Raw genomic sequence first — 19112 nt, 5'->3', positions numbered from 1 at the left:
CTGTGAGGTAGCTACTCGTTGCATCCCGACCTTGCCGAAGCTATCTTATTCACCGATTGGACATTATGGCGCAACCCAATGGAGAGCAGGAGCACTCGAAAGGTCCGTCTATTCCTTAAGGTCTCGCGCGGTAACGGTCACACGAGACCCCAAACCGAAGCCAACGACCGCGACGAAACATGCTTCAACAATGGTATACTGACCCTCGAATAGAGGTTGCTCAGGCTTCGCAAGAGCCCACAAATGGCATCCACCCCGAGGGCGCTGCCGAGGACGACAATGCGGGCGGTATGTGGCATCATTGGAGCTAGGGCGGTACGGCGGTTTTCTGATTCGTGTCCAGGTCTCTTCCAGATCTCCGTGAAGCTTCCTCATGAGCCGCACAAGATCCAGGTGATGGTATGTGCTCTAACATAGCATGGCGCCATAGAATTACCTCTCTCTGACTCGGTTGTCCTCCACCCCACAGGTCTCAAGCCAAGAACAGGTGCAAGATGTCCGCCAATCGATCGTCGAGCTGCCCGGTACCTTCCAGTACACATGCTTCCACCTTGAGTTCAATGGCACCCGCATCAACGATTTTGTCGAGCTGTCCGAGGTCCCCGACTTGAAGGCCAACTCCGAGATTGTTTTGGTGGAAGATCCCTACACCGAGAAGGAGGCCCGCATGCATATTGTGCGAACACGGGAGCTGGTTGGTGCGGCTGGTGACCGTGTGGATAACCTGCACGGTATCTCCGCTGGTCTCTCGCTGCACGATGCGATCTCGGCAGAGGCTGCTAAGGCTGGCGAGTCGGAAAAGGACCACTCGCTCGCCAAGTATAACTTGACCGGCGAGTCTTCGCTGCAGACTATTCTGCCCAAGGAACAGACCCCTCTTCCTAAGACCGTGAAGTCAATCTCACTATCACCGTGGAACCCGGTGCCCTACAACCTCCGTCAAAAGGGCCACCTGCTCTACCTCCAGGTCACCACCAACGAGGGGGAGCAGTTCCCCATTACCTCCCACGTCTCGGGCTTCTTCGTGAACAAGTGCTCGAGCACCAAGTTCGATCCTTTCCCCAGAACTATTATGCCCAAGAACGTGAAGGGCAATGCCCACTCTCTCCTCACTCTGATCTCTCAGTTGTCGCCCTCCTTCAACACTGCCTTTGAGGCTCTGCAGGAGTCCAACAACCAGAAGGATCTCCTGACCACCTTCCCCTTCCAGAACGCCATCCCGAACAGCCCCTGGCTCGTGACTCCCGCTACTTCGAGCCAGAACGCCCACCAACCGGATATCACACGCTCTCAGGAGAGCTATTTGATCTCTGGCGTGGACAATGCCGAGACCCTGCGGGACTGGAACGAGGAGTTCCAGACTACCCGTGAGCTGCCCCGTGACACTGTTCAGGATCGTGTGTTCCGTGAGCGCTTGACTTCCAAGCTGTTCGCTGATTATAATGAGGCTGCTGCTCGTGGCGCGGTGTTGGTCGCCCGCGGCGAGGTCGCTCCTCTCAACCCCACTGAGGCTCGGGATGCGCAGATTTTTGTCTATAACAACATCTTCTACTCCTTCGGTGCTGATGGCGTTGGTACTTTCACCTCCGAGGGTGGTGACGAGGCTGCTCGTGTGGCTGTTGGTAAGGATGTTTTGGGCATCAAGGCTGTGAACCAGCTTGATATCCAGGGTCTGTTCACTCCTGGTACCGTCGTGGTCGACTACCTGGGCAAGCGTATTGTCGGCCAGAGTATCGTCCCTGGCATCTTCAAGCAGCGTGAGCCTGGCGAACACCAGATTGACTATGGTGGTGTCGAAGGCAAGGAGGTTGTGGCCACTCACCCCGACTTCCAGCCTGTCTTTGAGAAGCTGTCCAAGGCCCTTCGTATTAAGCAGCACCCTGTCTGGGACAAGGATGGCAAGCGTCATGACCTCGAGGGCAGCGTTGAGACCAAGGGTCTGCTCGGCACTGATGGACGCAAGTACGTTCTTGATCTGTACCGTGTGGCACCTCTGGATGCTTTGTGGCAGGAGGAGGATGGCAGCGATGCCTACCCCCACCGCATGTCGGTTCTGCGACTTGAGCTGGTTGAGTCGCACTGGCGCACCAAGATGAGCGCATATGTCAAGGCTGAGGTTGAGCGCCGCAAGGCTGAAAAGGCCGAACAGGCCTCAAAGGAGACCAAGTCCGAGGAGGGTTCAGAGGAGAAGACTGAGGAGAAGACTGAGGAGAAGACTGAGGAGAAGACTGAGGAGAAGACTGAGGAGAAGACTGAGGAGAAGACTGAGGAGAAGACTGAGGAGAAGACTGAGGAGAAGACTGAGGAGAAGAGCGAGGATCAGGATCGTGTTGACATCTCTGGATTCAACCTGTCTCTCAATCCTGATGTTTTCAGTGGCCAGGTTCCCCAGACCGAAGAGGAGAAGGAGCAGTGGGCCCAGGATGAGAAGGAAGTGCGGGAAGCTTGCGAGCACCTCCGGACCAAGATCATGCCCGACCTGGTTCAGGACCTTCATGATGGCGACGTTGGCTTCCCCATGGACGGCCAATCGCTCACTCAGTTGCTGCACAAGCGTGGTATCAACATCCGCTACCTCGGCAAGCTGGCCCAGCTCTCCACCGAGAAGGGTCCCCGTCTCCAGGCTCTGTCCACTCTCCTTGTCCAGGAGATGATTGCTCGTGCCTTCAAGCATGTTGCCAACCACTACCTGCGCAATGTCCCCGCTCCCTTCATCGCTCCCTGCCTTACTCATCTCCTGAACTGCCTGCTGGGTACTGATGTCAACTCTGCTCCTCGTCCTGAGATCGACCAGTCTCTGCGTGATATCTATCCCGAGGGCGACTTTTCCTTCGAGAAGGTCACTCCCGAGTCGCTGCGTGTTGAGATGGAGAAGCAGGTTTCCGTCCGCTACCGCTTCTCTCTTGCGGAGGGATGGGTCAGCTCCCTGCGCCACCTGCAGCTCCTGCGTGATATCTCCATCAAGCTGGGTCTCCAGCTCGGTGCTCGCGAGTTTGCCTTCACCAAGGACCAGGTCAAGGAGCCCGCTCCCGTCACTAACGGCTCCAACGGCAGTGGGGAGGATGGCAGCAACAAGAAGAAGAAAAAGAAGGGTGGCGACAACAAGTCCCCCACCCGCGCCCCTGTCCAGGCCAAGGCGGCTGTCACTTTCACTGCGGATGACATTCTGAACATCGTCCCGCTGGTCAAGGATGCCTCCCCGCGCAGTGCTTTGGCTGAGGAGGCCCTGGAGGCTGGCCGCATCTCGCTCATGCAGAACCAGAAGCAACTGGGCCAGGAGCTCATTCTGGAGTCTCTGTCTCTCCACGAGCAGATCTACGGCATCCTCCACCCCGAGGTCGCTAAGCTGTATCACCAGCTTTCCATGCTGTACTACCAGACCGACGAGAAGGAGGCGGCCGTGGAGCTGGCTCGCAAGGCTGTCATCGTCACTGAGCGCACCTTGGGTGTCGACTCTGCAGACACCATTCTGGCTTACCTCAACCTGAGCTTGTTCGAGCACGCTTCTGGTAACACCAAGACCGCTCTGGTGTATATCAAGCACGCCATGGATCTCTGGAAGATCATCTATGGTCCTAACCACCCCGACTCGATCACTACCATGAACAACGCCGCCGTCATGTTGCAGCACCTCAAGCAATACGCCGACTCTCGCAAGTGGTTCGAGGCATCCCTGTCCGTGTGTGAGAACCTGTTTGGCCCACAGTCCATCAACACTGCTACCATCCTCTTCCAGCTTGCCCAGGCTCTAGCTCTGGACCAGGACTCCAAGGCTGCTGTTGGCAAGATGCGCGAAGCCTACAACATCTTCCTTGCTCAGCTTGGCCCCGAGGACCGCAACACCAAGGAGGCTGAGACTTGGCTGGAGCAGCTCACTCAGAACGCCGTCTCCATTGCGAAGCACGCCAAGGACATTCAGGCCCGTCGCCTGCGCCGCATCAACATCACACCCCGCGTTTCCACCATGGGAACTCGGGTGCAGCCTCAGGTCGGTCAGACCGCTCCTGAGACTGTTGGCACCGCCAGTACCGCTGGATCCGGCCTGGACTCGCGTAGCATTGACGACCTGCTGAAGTTCATCGAGGGCAGTGACCAGACCTCTTCTCGCTCTAAGAAGAAGCGCACCGCCGCCAACCCCAAGCTTCGTGGATCCAAGCAGTCCAAGGCTTAAATCAGTCCGAGTGAATGAATACTATTCAATTTGACTCAATTTTGTTCCCTTCAACGCTGGTGTTTCTCATTTCTCATCTTCTTTTCTTGGCCTTCTCTTGTCTTAACAACAAAATACTCCCATGATCGTTTTTCGGATGGGGACCTGGTTCGGTTTGATGAGCGGGAAAATACTGTATTATTCTAGATCTCTCTCCTCTCTATGTTTTCTTTTTCTTGTTCTGGGTCTGTTGATCTTATTCCTGGGCAGTGCATGGGAAGGTTCATGGATTTGGTTGTACTTATATGGCCCTATATTCGATGTGCATTGACGATGCGACGGCCCTATGTACCTGAGAATTCTGCATTTAGCATTGTGATTTGGGTCATAATAAACGATGACGGATCAAACTATAAATAACGTCTCTTTCCTTCTGTTGTAAATGATTCATGTTGTGCAGCAAGCTCTCGGCATTTGCGTTCTCGGCCTGGGCGCTTGACCGCGTTCGGGACCCACCTTTGTTTACTTTGTTTTGCTCGCCGCGGAGTGACAATTGTTTGCCCGACGTACTTGTTGATTCTTCCTGCATTCTACCTTAACACGCATCTCTTAGTTTTGAGTTGCAGTACATAAATTACCACCTTTGTTACCTGCTGAATTTATCACGAGCTGGCGGCTGGCAATGTCTAGGCGCTAGGCGTGGAGACTGTCTTTGTGTGCGTCATGACGAGTCGCAGTTGAGCCTCGTTGCTGGAGTACGTGTCGAATCCTTTTTCGAACAACTTCGATTGACACTAACTCTTGCACTTACAGCCATATGGCTTATCTGTCAGATATATCCCGATACATTCCCAATGGACGACGTGAAACCCACCGCAAGGTGGGCCAAGCGCATGTTGCGCCCCTTGACCTCCACTTACCGCCGACTTGAGAAGCACTATGAGACGTTGGCGATTATTGCCACCGATGCGAGCATACATGAACATAATGCAAACATTCATACGCATGCACAAGATACCAGCGATGTTGTGAAAGCTCCGGAGAATGACTTTGGATCAGACGCGGATGAGGGCGACCCGGTCTGGGTCCCAGGCAAGAAAGCTGATCAGCGGCGCGTGCGGCATAAATACTCGTCTCGGGGAGAAGGCAGAGGAGGAAGAAGACGAACAAGACTCTCAATGCACAGCCCGGAAGCCAGTCGGACTCTGCCCGGCGCAATTGAGCTCGCAACCCCGGTGATCACGGGAAAGCGATGGGAAGCACCAGGGAGTGCCCAGTCACAACTTTCGGCCGAGCAGGAGAGGCCGACGAATCTACATGCACAACCGCGGCTCTTTCATGGCAAGAAGGACCCCTGGTGGCAAGGGTTTTTCGACAACTTCGGTGACCCGGAACTCGCCAACATACTACATAATATCCAGGCCAACCTTCTAACTCTTCTGTTCAATACGCGCATTGACAAACGTGGTCCTGGCAGGCCAAGACCCCAGCCTCTCCGTGGAACTCGATCTCTGATGTCGACAGTGGTACGACGACTGCCCGAATTCATCGCGAATGAGCAGGATGTCCAGGACGAGCTTGACCCTCATGGGGATGAAGACATGTGTGACGCCTATTTTACCGAATTGGAAAGCTATTACGCACCCCATGGTCAAGGATGGAAGCCCCTCCGGGAGGCCGTTCGAGCGCAGGGCCTTCACCTGGTGTCGGCCATGATAACGAACAAGTGGTTGCCAGATCCAGTAGTCTGTACAGTGATTGAGAGAATTCGATGGCTTGAGCCAGACGCATGCCAAGCATTACTTTCGGCATTTCTATCTACGCGAAAGAGCTATCATTATCCCGTTACCATCAGGGCTTCTGCCGAATTGGTTGACGTGGTTGACCCTATTAAAATGCTCTGCAGATACGCACTTGTGGGCTCGTCTCATTACTCATACATTTTTAGTGAGATTTCCAAGCTTCTCATGCGTGGTGTTATGCCTCCAGAATGGATGGCCACCCAGTTATGGAATAAATGGATGACTCGGGCGACTGAATCATTTTCCAAAGGGGATCATAAGTTGGCTGCAGCCTCCCGGCTCATTGAGGGTGTTCTGATTTCAGCTGCTGGTATCTTGCCGACTGTTGCGGTCCCAGTACCGGAACAAGGCCATACAGAGAACCACGGCCTTGGCCCCGACAGACCCACACGAACCTCTTCCAGCTCAATGACTGACAAATCTGATCTTTCTCGAAAGTGTCCTGTCCCGGTGGAAGATGCGCTGACCAACCATGTGACGAGTCTATTGGCAGCGCTGTGCGGCATGCACATCTCGCGATCCCGTGAGCTCGATGACTCGGATCATGAAGGAACAAAGGCTGGTCATGTCATCGACTATCTTTGCTTTACCCTTGAGAAAGACGTGGAATCACAGCCGCTCTCACATGTTACTTCTCTCCCGTCCCACCAGTTACTGAGACGAGGCGGCATCCTACTGGCGAGTTGTCTATTGCAATGCAACGATGCAGTTCTAAGCGATCCCCACCGTCACTCGATTGGCTCTTCGCCCATGATAGAACGATATTGTGAGACATTGGCGTCTCGCTCGAGTCTACTCAAGGAATTGGCCTCGTTAGTGCGACAAGCATTCCGATGTTTTGGCGGTACGACAGACGATGAACGTCTCTACATGGGCCGAGAGGCTCGCCGCATGATCTCCCGGCTTCCTAAAATGACCGATGCGCCAGCTTTATCTACCTTTCTTGGTCGAGTGGCTGTAGAAGCTGCTATGGAGTTTGCAGAGAACACTGGTGAGCCAGATGATCATGTGTGGGCGGTTGAGGTTCAAGAGGCGGTCATTTCTCTTCTAGACGAGAAGCAGCCCAGTCCGGAATCTTCGTCCGAGTTAGAGGAGCACGGACTGCAGAATGGCTGCTTTCGTTGGGAGGAGAGTATTGGAGAATGGGTTGCTCGTACTCCAGCAATCAAGTCCAACGCCTTCCCGATCGCTATGGCCAGGGGTCGTCCCTCTTTGACTGCAAAGCCCGTGCCCAGCATCCCGTGCTCCACAGACAGCGGCTCACCCGGGTCCGATTACGAGTCTGATCGCTTCATGGAAATTCCTTCAAGTCTGACATCGTCGCCTCCATCAGCTGGCTTGAAACGAACCCTTGAGTGCACAGACTCTTCACCTTTACAACCAGCGAAACGACGACGGCCAGTCCCTGTCGTTGTGGAAAATCAAGAAGCGAGACGCACGAGAAGCAGTGGACTCGTATCCGCCACCATTACCCCAAAGTCTCCATCGCTGCAGCCGGTACCATCACAGCGTCGTGTTCTACGTGAACTATCAAGCCGGATTGCAACCAAGCAGGCAGCTCCGCCCCCTACGACAGCAAAGTCCGCCACTAAGGTCGAAGTCGTGATTGTCCATCAGAAGAACTCTGAGACCGCCGATATCCAGTCGGACTCTGAGTCAGAGCTGGAAGTGGTTGAGAAGCAGATTCATCGAGCGAAGGACCGACGCAGGTCCGGACGATCTCGTACCTCGATACTCCCTAGTCGTGTTCCAGTGGCGGCCCGGCGGAAGTCGATGGTCATACCTGACTCAGACGAGGACAGCGATGACGAGCTTAGCTTCTTCTGAACCAACCACCAGTCTCTTGAGGTTGAGATCAGCGTCTTGTTGTCTATCAGGGTCTGATAACTGGTCTTGACGCGGATGTCTTGTCGCGTTTTTCATTTGAAACGGGTGTTGTTGATAGTTTGATGCGAGAGTGCGATATACCCGAGCTTGTCTGGGCGCCTAGACCCAGGCCGTTCATTTCCCTGTCATCCCATGGGTGAACATCAGTGAACGATAGTGGGTGTGAGCCTGCTTCTTGTTTAGATTTGGGGTTTTTTTGGTGTTTGGGACCTCCTGTATTATTTGATACCCCCGGCCTTGGACTGGTTTTTGCTGTTATTTTCTTGTTTGTCTGTTTGAGAACCTTCCGTCTCTTTTCCTTGTTTTCTACTCATTTGCTTGTTTGATTACCCGTCCGTGGGTCAAGATCATAGCCTCAGCTTGGATATACACTTCCACCTCCCCCCACCTCCTGTTACCTTAGAGTGGCACCTGAAAGCTTAGAAGTGTCGGATCTGCAGTATCAATGTGCATGAAGAATGCAAATTGAGTTTGAATCTATAATTCTCCTCACGGAAGAGTGACAGTGTGATACCCGTCAATCAAGATCGTTGAATCATCCAGCGTCAAAGACCTAGACCACGGCGCTGGAGGCCATTGACAGGCCCACTCTATTTGGGGCAAGCAGGGAAAATTGACCGTCCACCAAAGAGGAGAGACCGCCAAGTTCTCCCCTGGACTCGGCCAATGTGGTTATCGGGCTGACATTGCAAAGGACAGGCGTGACCCCGAGACCGTCTACCGGTTTAACTATGGCCTATATCCCTGTTTCAGCCGCCTGCAGCGATAAAGCACAGATTTTTGAGTGAGTGACGACAACTGCGGGATCTTTTTAGTATCCGATTAATTATCATCTTGAATTTGATAGGCACTTGGGGGTGAACTCGGCGGGAAATACCCCATCTGCTAGACAGTCTTACTAGTTCCTAGTACTACTAATCTAGGGGAGATTGGAGTCTGACATAAATGAAGGCCCCGGCGTGCCAAGCATTAGGAACCGAGATAGGGGAGAGTACTAGGAGACTAGGAGTGAGACTAGGAGGAGGAATCAAGTAAGAAGCAAGTACCGAGTACGGCAGACCGAGCACACTGCAGAGGCAAAGAGTTATTCCATGGAAATATGCAAGATAAGTAGCTAGCTTTGATCGTTGAGTGTTTCAAGGATCCGAGAGATGCTTCATACATGCAGCCGTGCATGATGCTTTCTCCGTCGGTACTGGAGGAATTGTACTGTGGAGTCTAACCTTGATTTCATCACATCATCAAATCAGCACGAGGACGGGAAGGTACACTGCAGATACTCGTTCGTATCTTGTTAATTATCTCATTCAAAACCCCGTGACTCGCGCGTGACTCCGTGTCGCAGAGTCCACCAACCCTCCTCCACAAACCCACACCTTTCCCTCTTCAGTGCCTTTCCAGTCTCCACCCACAATCCCCCATTGGTCCCATCAATCAAGCAAGGTCCAATCTCAAACGGCCAGTCGTCCGCCAACCCTAGCGATGACGAGGATCAGCGCCATCAACGCTCGGCTGCTGCTGGCTGGCTGGCGCTTGTTGCTTCAGGCTTGAGCTGGGATGTTTCATCGCTGGCCAGTCACCGTTCCCCGACCGTGTCCCTGCCACTTGCGGGCGCCAAAAGTGCCTTCGACTGCCTCGACCCTCGACCTGTCGCATGTCGCATGTCAGGTTACTGTTGTTAGCGACATTCCGTGACGATGGGTCCTTCAGGTACCCGATTCGATCCCATGGAACATGGAAGGTTGACTCCAGACGCCATACTACGTACTCCTCCCTGAGCTCCCCCTCCAAACAAGCTTGACGGTTTGATTCTTCGATTCGTGACAGGGCAATCCCGTCCCTTTCCTTCACTTGTCAGTGATCGATGATGGGATGAACATTCCTTGCCGAAGGCTTGAGAGCGTGGCGCCAAACAATTCTCCTCCCTTTCCCCCTAGATCTCTGACAAGAGAAGGGTTCGGGATAGATAGACCGAACATGATGAGATGATACGCAGTTCGTCCCCATGGTTAATTAAGGTCTCTCTCCATCGGCCCAGCCTTACTCGTTTCTACATATTCTCCTTGTTGGCCCTGGGCGGGCTTGGCCTGTCTCATCTATCCCCACTCCTCAGGAAAGGCATGGAACAACTCCCAAGAGGAAAAAAAAGTAGTTTTTCGATTCATTTCCCCTTTGTAGGCAGGGCTTCAATTGTTCCCCTCTTTTCCTTTTTTTTTCCCGTTTCTTTGTCTCTTCGACAAAAGGCTATTGTCATTCTTTTTTTCTTCCATCTTTGCCTTTGTCGCCTCCTTTCGTTTCTCGGACAATTGCCTGTTGATGCAGTGGACAAGCTCCAGTTGCGGATTTTGCCCTTGCCAGTGACTGGATCACTAGCATTCCTTTCGTTGCCCACCGACAAACACACGCAGCCTCTGCTAGCTATTCGGGTGGCTCTGTTATTCCTCTCATTCCGTGCTGTGCACACAATTGACTAACGGAACTTTCCATCAACCTGATGCCTTGACCTACAACTCTCTTCGATTCTTGACCAATACGTTCAGTCTAGGCAGGCCCTATCATCACCATCTCCAGCCAGTCCGCGACGTATTGATAGACCCGTTGGATCTTGCTTGAGAGTCACCACTTTTCTTGTGCCTTCTAAAGCAGCCTGGTGTTGTTCTGGTTTGCATTCGTCCAAGACATCTCTGACAGGGAGAAACGACAACGCTTCTAGAAGGCTTTGGTAATTTGTCCTTGCCTTCCAACTCCCTAACCTCTACAGCAAGCTGGTCTTGCCCGAAATCAACTAGACCACTCATCTTCCAAGACCACGGTTTTAACCTGTGATATCATGCAATCCCTATTGCTCGCCCTGTCCCTTGTGGGACTAAGCAGTGCCCAAGAGATGTTCGAAAAGCGAGGAGGAAAGCAGAGCAGTGCCATGGAGATGTGGTATGAAGCCTACAACGATGACCTGGCTCGCTATACCATCCTCTCTCTTGGCTGTGCTGCCGCCGCATACTATGTCTGGTCTCTCGCCTTCCGATTCTCGGGCCACCTGCGACGACTGGCCACTTTCACCGACGACAAGCAGAAGTACTTCGTACCTGCTCACGACAAATTCTGCTGGCTGAAGGAGCACTTGATCTATGCTCCCCTGTTCGGGATCCGCCACAATCGCGAATTCCAGCTTTCGGCGGCTATCAATATGGGTAACCTGCCCAGCCGGTTCCACGGCTTCCTCGTTGTCAGTGTTGTTGCCATGAATGTCGTTCTCTGCACGGTGACTACGCCTTACAACTCTGAGGAAGACACTCTGGCAGGCATTGTGCGTAATCGTACTGGTACTATGGCGACCGTCAACCTGATCCCTCTAATCATCATGTCTGGCCGCAACAACCCTCTCATCGCTATGCTGCACGTTCCCTTCGATACCTGGAACCTCCTCCACCGCTGGCTGGGCCGTATTGTGGTGTGCGAGGCTCTCGCTCACACGTTTGCCTGGGCTATCCCCAAAGGCCAGGAAGCTGGATGGAACATCGTTGCAAAGTCCATGGTTTCCAGCAGCTTCCTTTTCGCCGGCTTGGTAGCTACCGCTGCCCTCACAGCCCTTTTGCTACATTCGCCATCCGCCATTCGTCACGCTTTCTACGAGACGTTCCTCCACCTCCACATTGCCATTGCTGCCGTATCCTTCGGTTTCCTATGGGTACATCTCAATGGCCTAGTAGCTCAAAAGTATCTGTTTGCCACTATCATTCTCTGGGCCCTGGAACGCGCTACTCGTCTCTTCATCATCGTGTATCGCAACTTCGGCCGCGAGTCCACCACTGCGACTATCGAGGCCATGCCTGGTGACTGCATGCGCATCAGTCTCCGCATGGCTCGCCCCTGGACCTTCAAACCTGGCCAGCACATCTACCTCTACATCCCAGCCGTTGGCTGGTGGACCTCGCACCCCTTCTCCGTCGGCTGGAGCGAGATCGAGGAGACCATGTCTGACGAAAAGGCCCTTCCAGTCGCCAGACAAGATCTTCTCGGTGGGCCGCAGAAGACAACTCTCTCCCTTCTCGTCCGCCGCCGCACCGGCATGACCGATAATCTCTTCCAGCGAGCTTCGAATGCCCTAGGCTCTCGGATAACCCTACAAGCCTACGCCGAAGGACCCTACGGCAACATCCACTCCATGGACTCTTACGGCACGGTAATGCTCTTCGCTGGCGGCGTGGGTATCACCCACCACGTCCCCTTCGTCCGACACCTAGTTGCCGGCTTCGCCGACGGCACCGTGGCAACCCGCCGCCTCACCCTGGTCTGGATCATCCAGTCCCCGGAACACCTGGAGTGGATCCGGCCCTGGATGACCAGTATTCTGGCCATGGAGCGCCGCCGCGAAGTACTCCGCATCATGCTCTTCGTCACTCGACCTCGCAGTACGAAAGAAATCCAGAGTCCCTCTGCTACCGTGCAGATGTTCCCCGGCCGACCGAACATCGACACCCTTATTGGCATGGAGGCTGAGAATCAGATTGGTGCCATGGGCGTGCTAGTCTGTGGTAACGGTGGTTTGAGCGATGATGTGCGCAAGGTGTGCCGCAGAAGACAGGCCAAGTCGAATATTGACTATGTCGAGGAGAGTTTCTCGTGGTAGTCTTTGTTCGTTATGTCTGTCTTGTCCATTCAGGATACCGGATATTTGATGTGATGTTGTTTGAGCGAGTTGGCGGGGAACGTTCTCATGTCTTGGTCACTTCTTTCTCTTTACTATTTTTAGGTTTCTTTTCTTGACATTCCTTTCTTGGGCTGTAAAGCTCTCCACTTTTTTGATATGATCCTTTTGGATATAGTGTACTCTTGGACTTAGGTTATTGAGTATGTTATACCATCTTTCTTTGTTGCTTCTTGTTGAATTGAAGCTGCTTATATTTTTTTTGTGTACCTTGGCCTTGATGTTCTATTCTCGATTGCAGGACGTGTTTCACAATGTATCTCAGCGTCTTCGGAGAGTTGTATATATCCTTCTTGCCTATGAATACAAGCTAAGATTCCTTCATTAGGAAGAAACGGCTCATTACAGAGTGAGTTGCATCAGATAGTTCAATAGGCATTGTTCTCCATTTATTTTAGCCTAAGCTATAATGCCTTTCTTCAGATGATACTCATATATGCCTTTTGATTGGCTATTCGTACTGCAATCTTGCAAGGACGATCAGGCCTCCGATTGTGGAGCCTACAGACCGCAGTTTATGAAATCGCCGTAGATCTTCTCGTCGGCAACTATTCAATGTGCTCTCAATCAATCGATCTGATTTGAGGACGGCTTGGGGCCAAATGACGCGGCTCCTTTCGATCCATTAATTGTGCTTTACATAGCCTCGAATGCAATTCGCAGAGGATTCTCATCATTGAGATATGCTTGATTCCACGTATCTATGTAACAATTAAATGCTTGTCCAACTACCGACAATAACCACTCGCTATAACTAAGCGTGGCATCCCCCTGCGCCAACCTGCAAATCTTAAGCACAACCACTCGCGAGAACAATCACCTTCATTAAAATGTCCGACCAGAGTCCTACAGCAATTTTAATCATCCATGGAGCCTACTTCCTCCCATCAAGCTGGCAGCCCCTAATCAACGGCCTTTCCCACTCCCAATTCACCATCCGCTGTCCCCGTCTCCCCAGCTGTGGCGACGAACGGCCCCCAAAGGCCACGCTTGACGATGACGTCGCCGCCGTACGCACAGCAGCCAAGGAACTCATCAATGCCGGCCACAACATCCTCGTACTTGCCCATTCCTATGGCGGAATCGTCGCCAGCGAAGCTATAACCGAAGAGTTATATCCCAATAGCAATCGCAAGGGCATCGTCTCCCTTGTGCTACTAAGTGCATGGCTGATCCAACCGGGCGATACCCTGGAAGACGTGATCAAGAAATACGGTTTCCAGTGTGAAGTAGAGCTGGGGAATAACGGGGACGGAACTGTCTTTGCGAAGAATGCGCCGTCTTCGTTCTATAATGACATAGATCCCGTGGTAGCGTGGGAATTGGCCAAGGAGAATGTCACGCATAATTGGTTCGCTGCGTCGGGGAAGATTACGAGGGCTCCATGGAAGGATATACCGACCCTGTATGTGTTTTGTCTGCGGGATTTGGCTATCATGGTGCCTTTGCAGCGGAGTATGGTGCAGGATGCTGTGGATGCTGGCGGGGATGCCAGGTTTGTTACCGAGGAGATTGATTCGGGGCATTGTCCTTTTGTGAGTAGGCCGGAGGAAGTGGTTCGAGTTGTGGAAAAGGCTCTTCGTGGATTGGAGTGAGAATTGTCGGTTGATATGGTGTAGGGCTGAAATTGGAATATCGAGGGTTTCTATAGATGGTCCCATCTTATCAGGTGCTGGGCTCGGGACGAGCATCAAAACATATCTCAAAGAGGAGAGATTAATTTGACAGATCTGATACATTAGGCTGCTAAAAGCATATAGACCTTTCTATCTAATGTAGAGATAATCGGTTTCTTTCTTTATACAGAATAATCAAAGATCAATTATCAGTTCTCGCAGCTACATTGCTCATCCCAATCGTTTCGGCGTCGGCAAGTGCCCCACCATCCCCGAGCGGATCTTTTTTTCACCTCCAGCTTGCTGACCTACCCTCGCTATATCTCTCTAACTCAACGACCTATCACTATACAACACCGACATCTCCCTCATTGCTGGGCCTCCCACTCACCACAATGGCCGACGAATACAAGCCTCCGGCCCTCCCCCCCCCCTTCACCAACACCACGCCAGCCCCCACCCTCCTCGCTCAAGGCGCCGAGGCCCACCTGTACAAGACCGTCTCTCTCGACCCCTCCATCCCAGCGGCCCTCAAAGTCCGCCCCTCCAAACCATACCGTCATCCCATTCTCGACCGCCGCTTGACTCGCCAGCGGATCATTCAAGAAGCTCGATGCTTAGTGAAACTGGTTCGGGAGGGGGTCAGTGTCCCCGCCGTGCTGGCGATGGACTGGGAGGGACAGGGCGGCGAGGAGAGTGCATGGGGAGGTGCATGGTTGATGATGGAGTGGATTGAAGGACCCTTGGTGCGGGTGGTTCTTGAGCAGTGGGAGGCGTGGATGAAGAAGAATGCTGCCTCGTTAGATCAAAATCAGCTGCAGAAGGAAGAAGATCGCGTGCGGGGTCTGATGAAGCGCATTGGACATACGCTCGGTGGTCTGCACAAGGCTGGTGTTGTGCATGGAGATCTGACGACGAGTAACCTGATGCTGCGCTCGCCTGCTCAGGATACTACGGACAGCCCGACGGGTGTCTCCATGGAGGGCGAGGTTGTCCTGATCGACTTTGGTCTAGCAGGGCAAAGTACCCAGGATGAGGACCGCGCGGTGGATTTGTATGTGCTGGAGCGTGCTATTGGCAGCACGCACCCCCGTTCGGAGCCCTTCTTCGAGGAGGTACTGAATGGATACCGGGCGAGCCACAAGGGAACTGGATCTACGCTGAAGAGACTGGAGGATGTCCGGTTAAGAGGCCGCAAGCGCAGCATGATTGGATAAAGGGAACTGCCCTCGTCTCCATTCATATACATGTGTCCGAATGGCGGATGCAACGACTTCATCTCATCTGGACCCTCGAAAAAAACGCCACGCTGAATCACGAAAAAAAAATAGAAACATGAACTGTTATCAACCTCCCTCCCTTCCCCCGCCAGCTTTTATTGACGGGGCTTGACGCATGTGCCCACATCTGCCAGAGCGAAATACCCCTTGTTCTCGACCACTCCGCGATCCTTCACCACTGCCGTGTACTTCACCACCCACTGCGGCTCGACGTGTCCCTGGATCCCATCGGTGGCATCGGGCGCCGCAGCCAGGATCCCCGCACCTCCCTTGTCCGCCGGCCCCAATAGCTCTCGTGTCGTGCCGACCGGGAGGATATCATTGCAGTCGTTGTGGGTTAAGAGCTGGATCTTCTCCTGCTTGGCATAGAGAATAAGGGACTTGGGCACCACACAGCAGTCCTTCAGGTTGATCTGGTCAACGGAGGGCTTGACCCGGATATGTGGAAGGAAGCGCGCTAGCCGCTCGCTGCCAAACTCTGCGACGCCCAGCTGTCCGATAATGCCCTGCTCATGCAGGGACTCCAGCACTCGCCATGTTTGCACCGTGCTGTCAAAGTCATCTTCGCCGCTAGAGTCGGACCCTTCCTCATCGCTGTCGTCGTCCGCATCAAATAGAATTCCCGGGAACGAGACAATCAGCAAATCGATAGACTTGACTTGTAGTTCTTTCAATACCAGATCAATTGCCTCCCTGGTGTGTGCGCAGCGCCTCGAGGCTGGAATTCCCGGTAGATAGAATAGTTTCACCGTAATATCGTATTGATCCCGCTCCTCGGCAAGTCCAGGCTGTGAGAAGTCCACGGCTGGAATGTAGAGAGCTCCATCGCGATCCACCGTCCAGGAGGAATAGTCACGCTTCTCGGAGTGTGATCCATTCGCCTCGCCGTTGGTCCCGTTTGTCCCGTTCGTACCGTCAGTATCGGGCGCTTGCGAGGACAGGAAGTTCGAGCGCAGAGAGGTGATCAGCTCAACGTTGGATTTTTGCGTCAGCGGCTGGCGAATGACGGACGGACGGCCGCCGTTCATGATATTTCTATTGCGCCCAGAGAGTTAGCCACCAAGCTTGCGTCTGTCTGGCGCAGACTTGGGCGCAGACTTGGGCGCAGACTTGGGCGCAGACTGGGAGAAGCGGCGACTTACGAGGTAGAGAGGATCAACTTCATGATTGCGATGATCAGTGGGATAACAGGGAATCTCGGGTTTCTTTTTTTTCCTCCTGCAGCCGGGGTTTATGGAGGAGCGTGGAAGGCGAGAGAAATTGAAGAAATTCGGAGGCGCACACCCCGCGATGGTTCGGCTGCCCCTCCCAAGTCCCTGACAAATCCACAGTTTCCGCTGGAAGCCCCCAGCTCCACGCGATTCGATTTGCACGGCGGACTATAGTCGGGCGAACTTGATTTATATCGTAATCGAGTTCTCAGCAGTGAAACTATTGAGCTAGTAGTCGAAGCGACCTGCCAATAGCGGCGATTATTAGGTATAACGTTATAACTGACCTCATCTTATAGCTACTCTCATAGCTAATGCGCTGGCCTTCGCGTAATGACGAATTAGATTGAATTAATTCTTGATGGAGAGTAGAGATTACAATCATCGTCTCCTTCTAGTCCTCCTTCTAGTCCTACACGGAGAGGGTCACGGTAGGTAGGGCTATACGATGCAATCTAAGTTAACCCTATAGCCCGCCGTAGATTCGATTCTTTACTCTCTAACAAGATAGGAATTCATGTCATTCATGTTTGTTATATTAACTACCTCAACTGTAGTCCCTCATGGACCGACTACCTGCCTAGTCATCGTCCACAGTCGGATCCCAGTCAGTAGGACTATACTCTCCCGTATCCAACAACTTCATATCCTCCTCAGACAACTCAAAATCAAACACCTCCGAATTCTCCTGAATGCGCTGCGGAGTCACAGATTTTGGCAGTGGCACGAATCCCTAACAAAGTCCCCAAGATTAGCAACTCTACATTCGTAGGCCTTATCATATCTCGCCCCCCATGCACAGCTTACCATCTGCAAACTCCACCGAATCAACACCTGCGCAGGCGACTTGTTATACTTCTCCCCAATAGTTCTTAGCACCGGCTCGCGAAATCGCGTCCCATGTGCCAGCGGAGAATACGCTTCGACCACAATCCCCGGCTCTGACACCACTCCGCGATGTCCGAGTGATCCAGCCACGGGTGTAACTCGTATTGGCCCACGGAGATCTCGCCGCCGCCTCCATTCTGGATGTATTCCTCCAGCTCCTCGAGATGGTGGATACCGTAGTTGGATACACCGATTGATCGGGTCTTGCCTGCTTTCTGCGCCTCGACGAGGGCACGCCAGGAGCCGAGGCGGGCTTCCTTGCCGCCATAGGGGGCGTGGATAAGGATGCTGGGTAGTGTGCGTAAGCTTGTATGTAATGGCAATATCTCGAGTGAAGTGGAATCAGAGGAATAACAGGTTGACGCACAGATCAAAGTATTCTTGTCCTGCGGTGCGGAGGCTCGATTCAAGGGCCCGCTTCGTATCTTCGTATCCCATTGATTCAGGAGGAATCTTGGTCGTAAGGAAGACCTCGGATCGATCGAGTCCTGAACTCTGGATGGCCCGGCCACAGGCTTTTTCGTTGCGATACATGATGGCAGAATCGACCTGGCATGCACATTAGTACTGTGAGCTGATGCAATTTGCCTGCTCAAAAGGACGTACATGGCGAAATCCCACTTTCAAGGCCTCTAAGGTAACCTTTTCGGTTGAAGAAGGGGGACTGATCTTGTCAGCTGGTATTAGAAATCTGAAAAATGTCTGTTACATACATCATATACACCTGTCATGACCTGTTAGCCTCGGAATCGCCTTCAAGTCAATGGGCGGATGCTTACCCCATATCCCAGGACCGGAATCTCATGGCCGGAGAGCAGTTTGTATTTAGACTGGAGGGTCTGCTTGGGCGCCATATTCGATGAAAAATATCTTGCCAGAGTATCACTTGGGATCGAGAAGAACGAAGGAGTTTGTGGCAGATGAGGTTGTTGGCGTAGAGATGACCGGAGCGATGAGATCATTCCAAGTGGGGGCGTCAACGTGGGGTGGTGTTTTGGAGAAATCAAAGACCCAGGGACCCGACCAGAACACTTGAGGTATGCAATAATGTGTATCTCGGCGATTTGGAAAAAAAAAAAAACCGCAACCTCCGAAGAAAGAATTTAAATATAGCCAAACAGCCATGGAATGACATCGATTGAAGATCCCAGATCTATCGGCCGATTGCCGATGCTTACTCGCTTGCTCGCCGCTGATAATGGCGTAAACCCGCAGCTCAGTACATAGTATGAAGGAGAAGACCAGAAATATGTGATGGAGGTTTCCGATGTATGTAGAACGCCTTGCTCAATAGACGTTGCGCAGCTTTTGGTCTCCATTGATTAAATTAGACCAAAAAATGGATTCTTAGCATTTCGTGGGATATAATCCCGGTATTGGTATTCCAGTCACTCTCCCCCCTCATATGGCCTAGTGGTCTCTTGACCTTTGGGTGTGCCCCGAGAATGGGCAAACATATGATGTGATGGGTACAGGCCTCCAGTGTCGAGTATAACCTCCACGGATGGTCGGGCAGATCCCTAGGCGGGGAGAGTGGGCGGGTGGGCATGCGAGGTGGTGGCAGCACCTC

The 19112-nt window shown here is 52.8% G+C and overlaps 7 protein-coding genes across 7 annotated transcripts; 5 read left to right on the top strand and 2 right to left on the bottom strand.

Moving 5' to 3' along the window:
- Positions 1–65: 65 nt before the first annotated feature.
- N7458_010648 (translation initiation factor 3 subunit CLU1) lies at positions 66–4171 on the top strand (the record flags this gene model as incomplete). Its single annotated transcript, XM_056914030.1, has 4 exons — positions 66–102; positions 214–288; positions 344–399; positions 470–4171. 4 exons carry the CDS (start codon positions 66–68, stop codon positions 4169–4171), a joined length of 3870 nt encoding a protein of 1289 aa, XP_056762879.1.
- An 833-nt stretch (positions 4172–5004) lies between these two features.
- On the top strand, positions 5005–7779 carry N7458_010647 (uncharacterized protein; the record flags this gene model as incomplete). The annotated part of the gene is made up of 1 exon (XM_056914029.1): positions 5005–7779. The coding sequence occupies one exon, from the start codon at positions 5005–5007 to the stop codon at positions 7777–7779; it is 2775 nt and encodes a 924-aa protein (XP_056762878.1).
- Positions 7780–10669: 2890 nt separating this feature from the next.
- On the top strand, positions 10670–12469 carry N7458_010646 (ferric reductase family protein; the record flags this gene model as incomplete). Its single annotated transcript, XM_056914028.1, has 1 exon — positions 10670–12469. One exon carries the CDS (start codon positions 10670–10672, stop codon positions 12467–12469), a length of 1800 nt encoding a protein of 599 aa, XP_056762877.1.
- Positions 12470–13377: 908 nt separating this feature from the next.
- Positions 13378–14142, top strand: N7458_010645 (alpha/beta hydrolase; the record flags this gene model as incomplete). Its single annotated transcript, XM_056914027.1, has 1 exon — positions 13378–14142. The coding sequence occupies one exon, from the start codon at positions 13378–13380 to the stop codon at positions 14140–14142; it is 765 nt and encodes a 254-aa protein (XP_056762876.1).
- A 416-nt stretch (positions 14143–14558) lies between these two features.
- Positions 14559–15380, top strand: bud32 (serine/threonine protein kinase BUD32; the record flags this gene model as incomplete). The annotated part of the gene is made up of 1 exon (XM_056914026.1): positions 14559–15380. One exon carries the CDS (start codon positions 14559–14561, stop codon positions 15378–15380), a length of 822 nt encoding a protein of 273 aa, XP_056762875.1.
- A 158-nt stretch (positions 15381–15538) lies between these two features.
- Positions 15539–16471, bottom strand: N7458_010643 (putative gamma-cysteine synthetase regulatory subunit; the record flags this gene model as incomplete). Its single annotated transcript, XM_056914025.1, has 1 exon — positions 15539–16471. One exon carries the CDS (start codon positions 16469–16471, stop codon positions 15539–15541), a length of 933 nt encoding a protein of 310 aa, XP_056762874.1.
- A 1055-nt stretch (positions 16472–17526) lies between these two features.
- N7458_010642 (aldo/keto reductase) lies at positions 17527–18396 on the bottom strand (the record flags this gene model as incomplete). Its single annotated transcript, XM_056914024.1, has 5 exons — positions 17527–17830; positions 17910–18091; positions 18149–18206; positions 18256–18266; positions 18322–18396. 5 exons carry the CDS (start codon positions 18394–18396, stop codon positions 17527–17529), a joined length of 630 nt encoding a protein of 209 aa, XP_056762873.1.
- Between the last annotated feature and the right edge of the window lie 716 nt (positions 18397–19112).

This window comes from Penicillium daleae (assembly GCF_028827525.1).
Source record: "Penicillium daleae strain IBT 16125 chromosome Unknown utg000008l_segment0_segment0, whole genome shotgun sequence".
In the NCBI taxonomy this organism is placed as follows: domain Eukaryota; kingdom Fungi; phylum Ascomycota; class Eurotiomycetes; order Eurotiales; family Aspergillaceae; genus Penicillium; species Penicillium daleae.
This window is presented reverse-complemented; position numbering and strand designations above follow the sequence as displayed.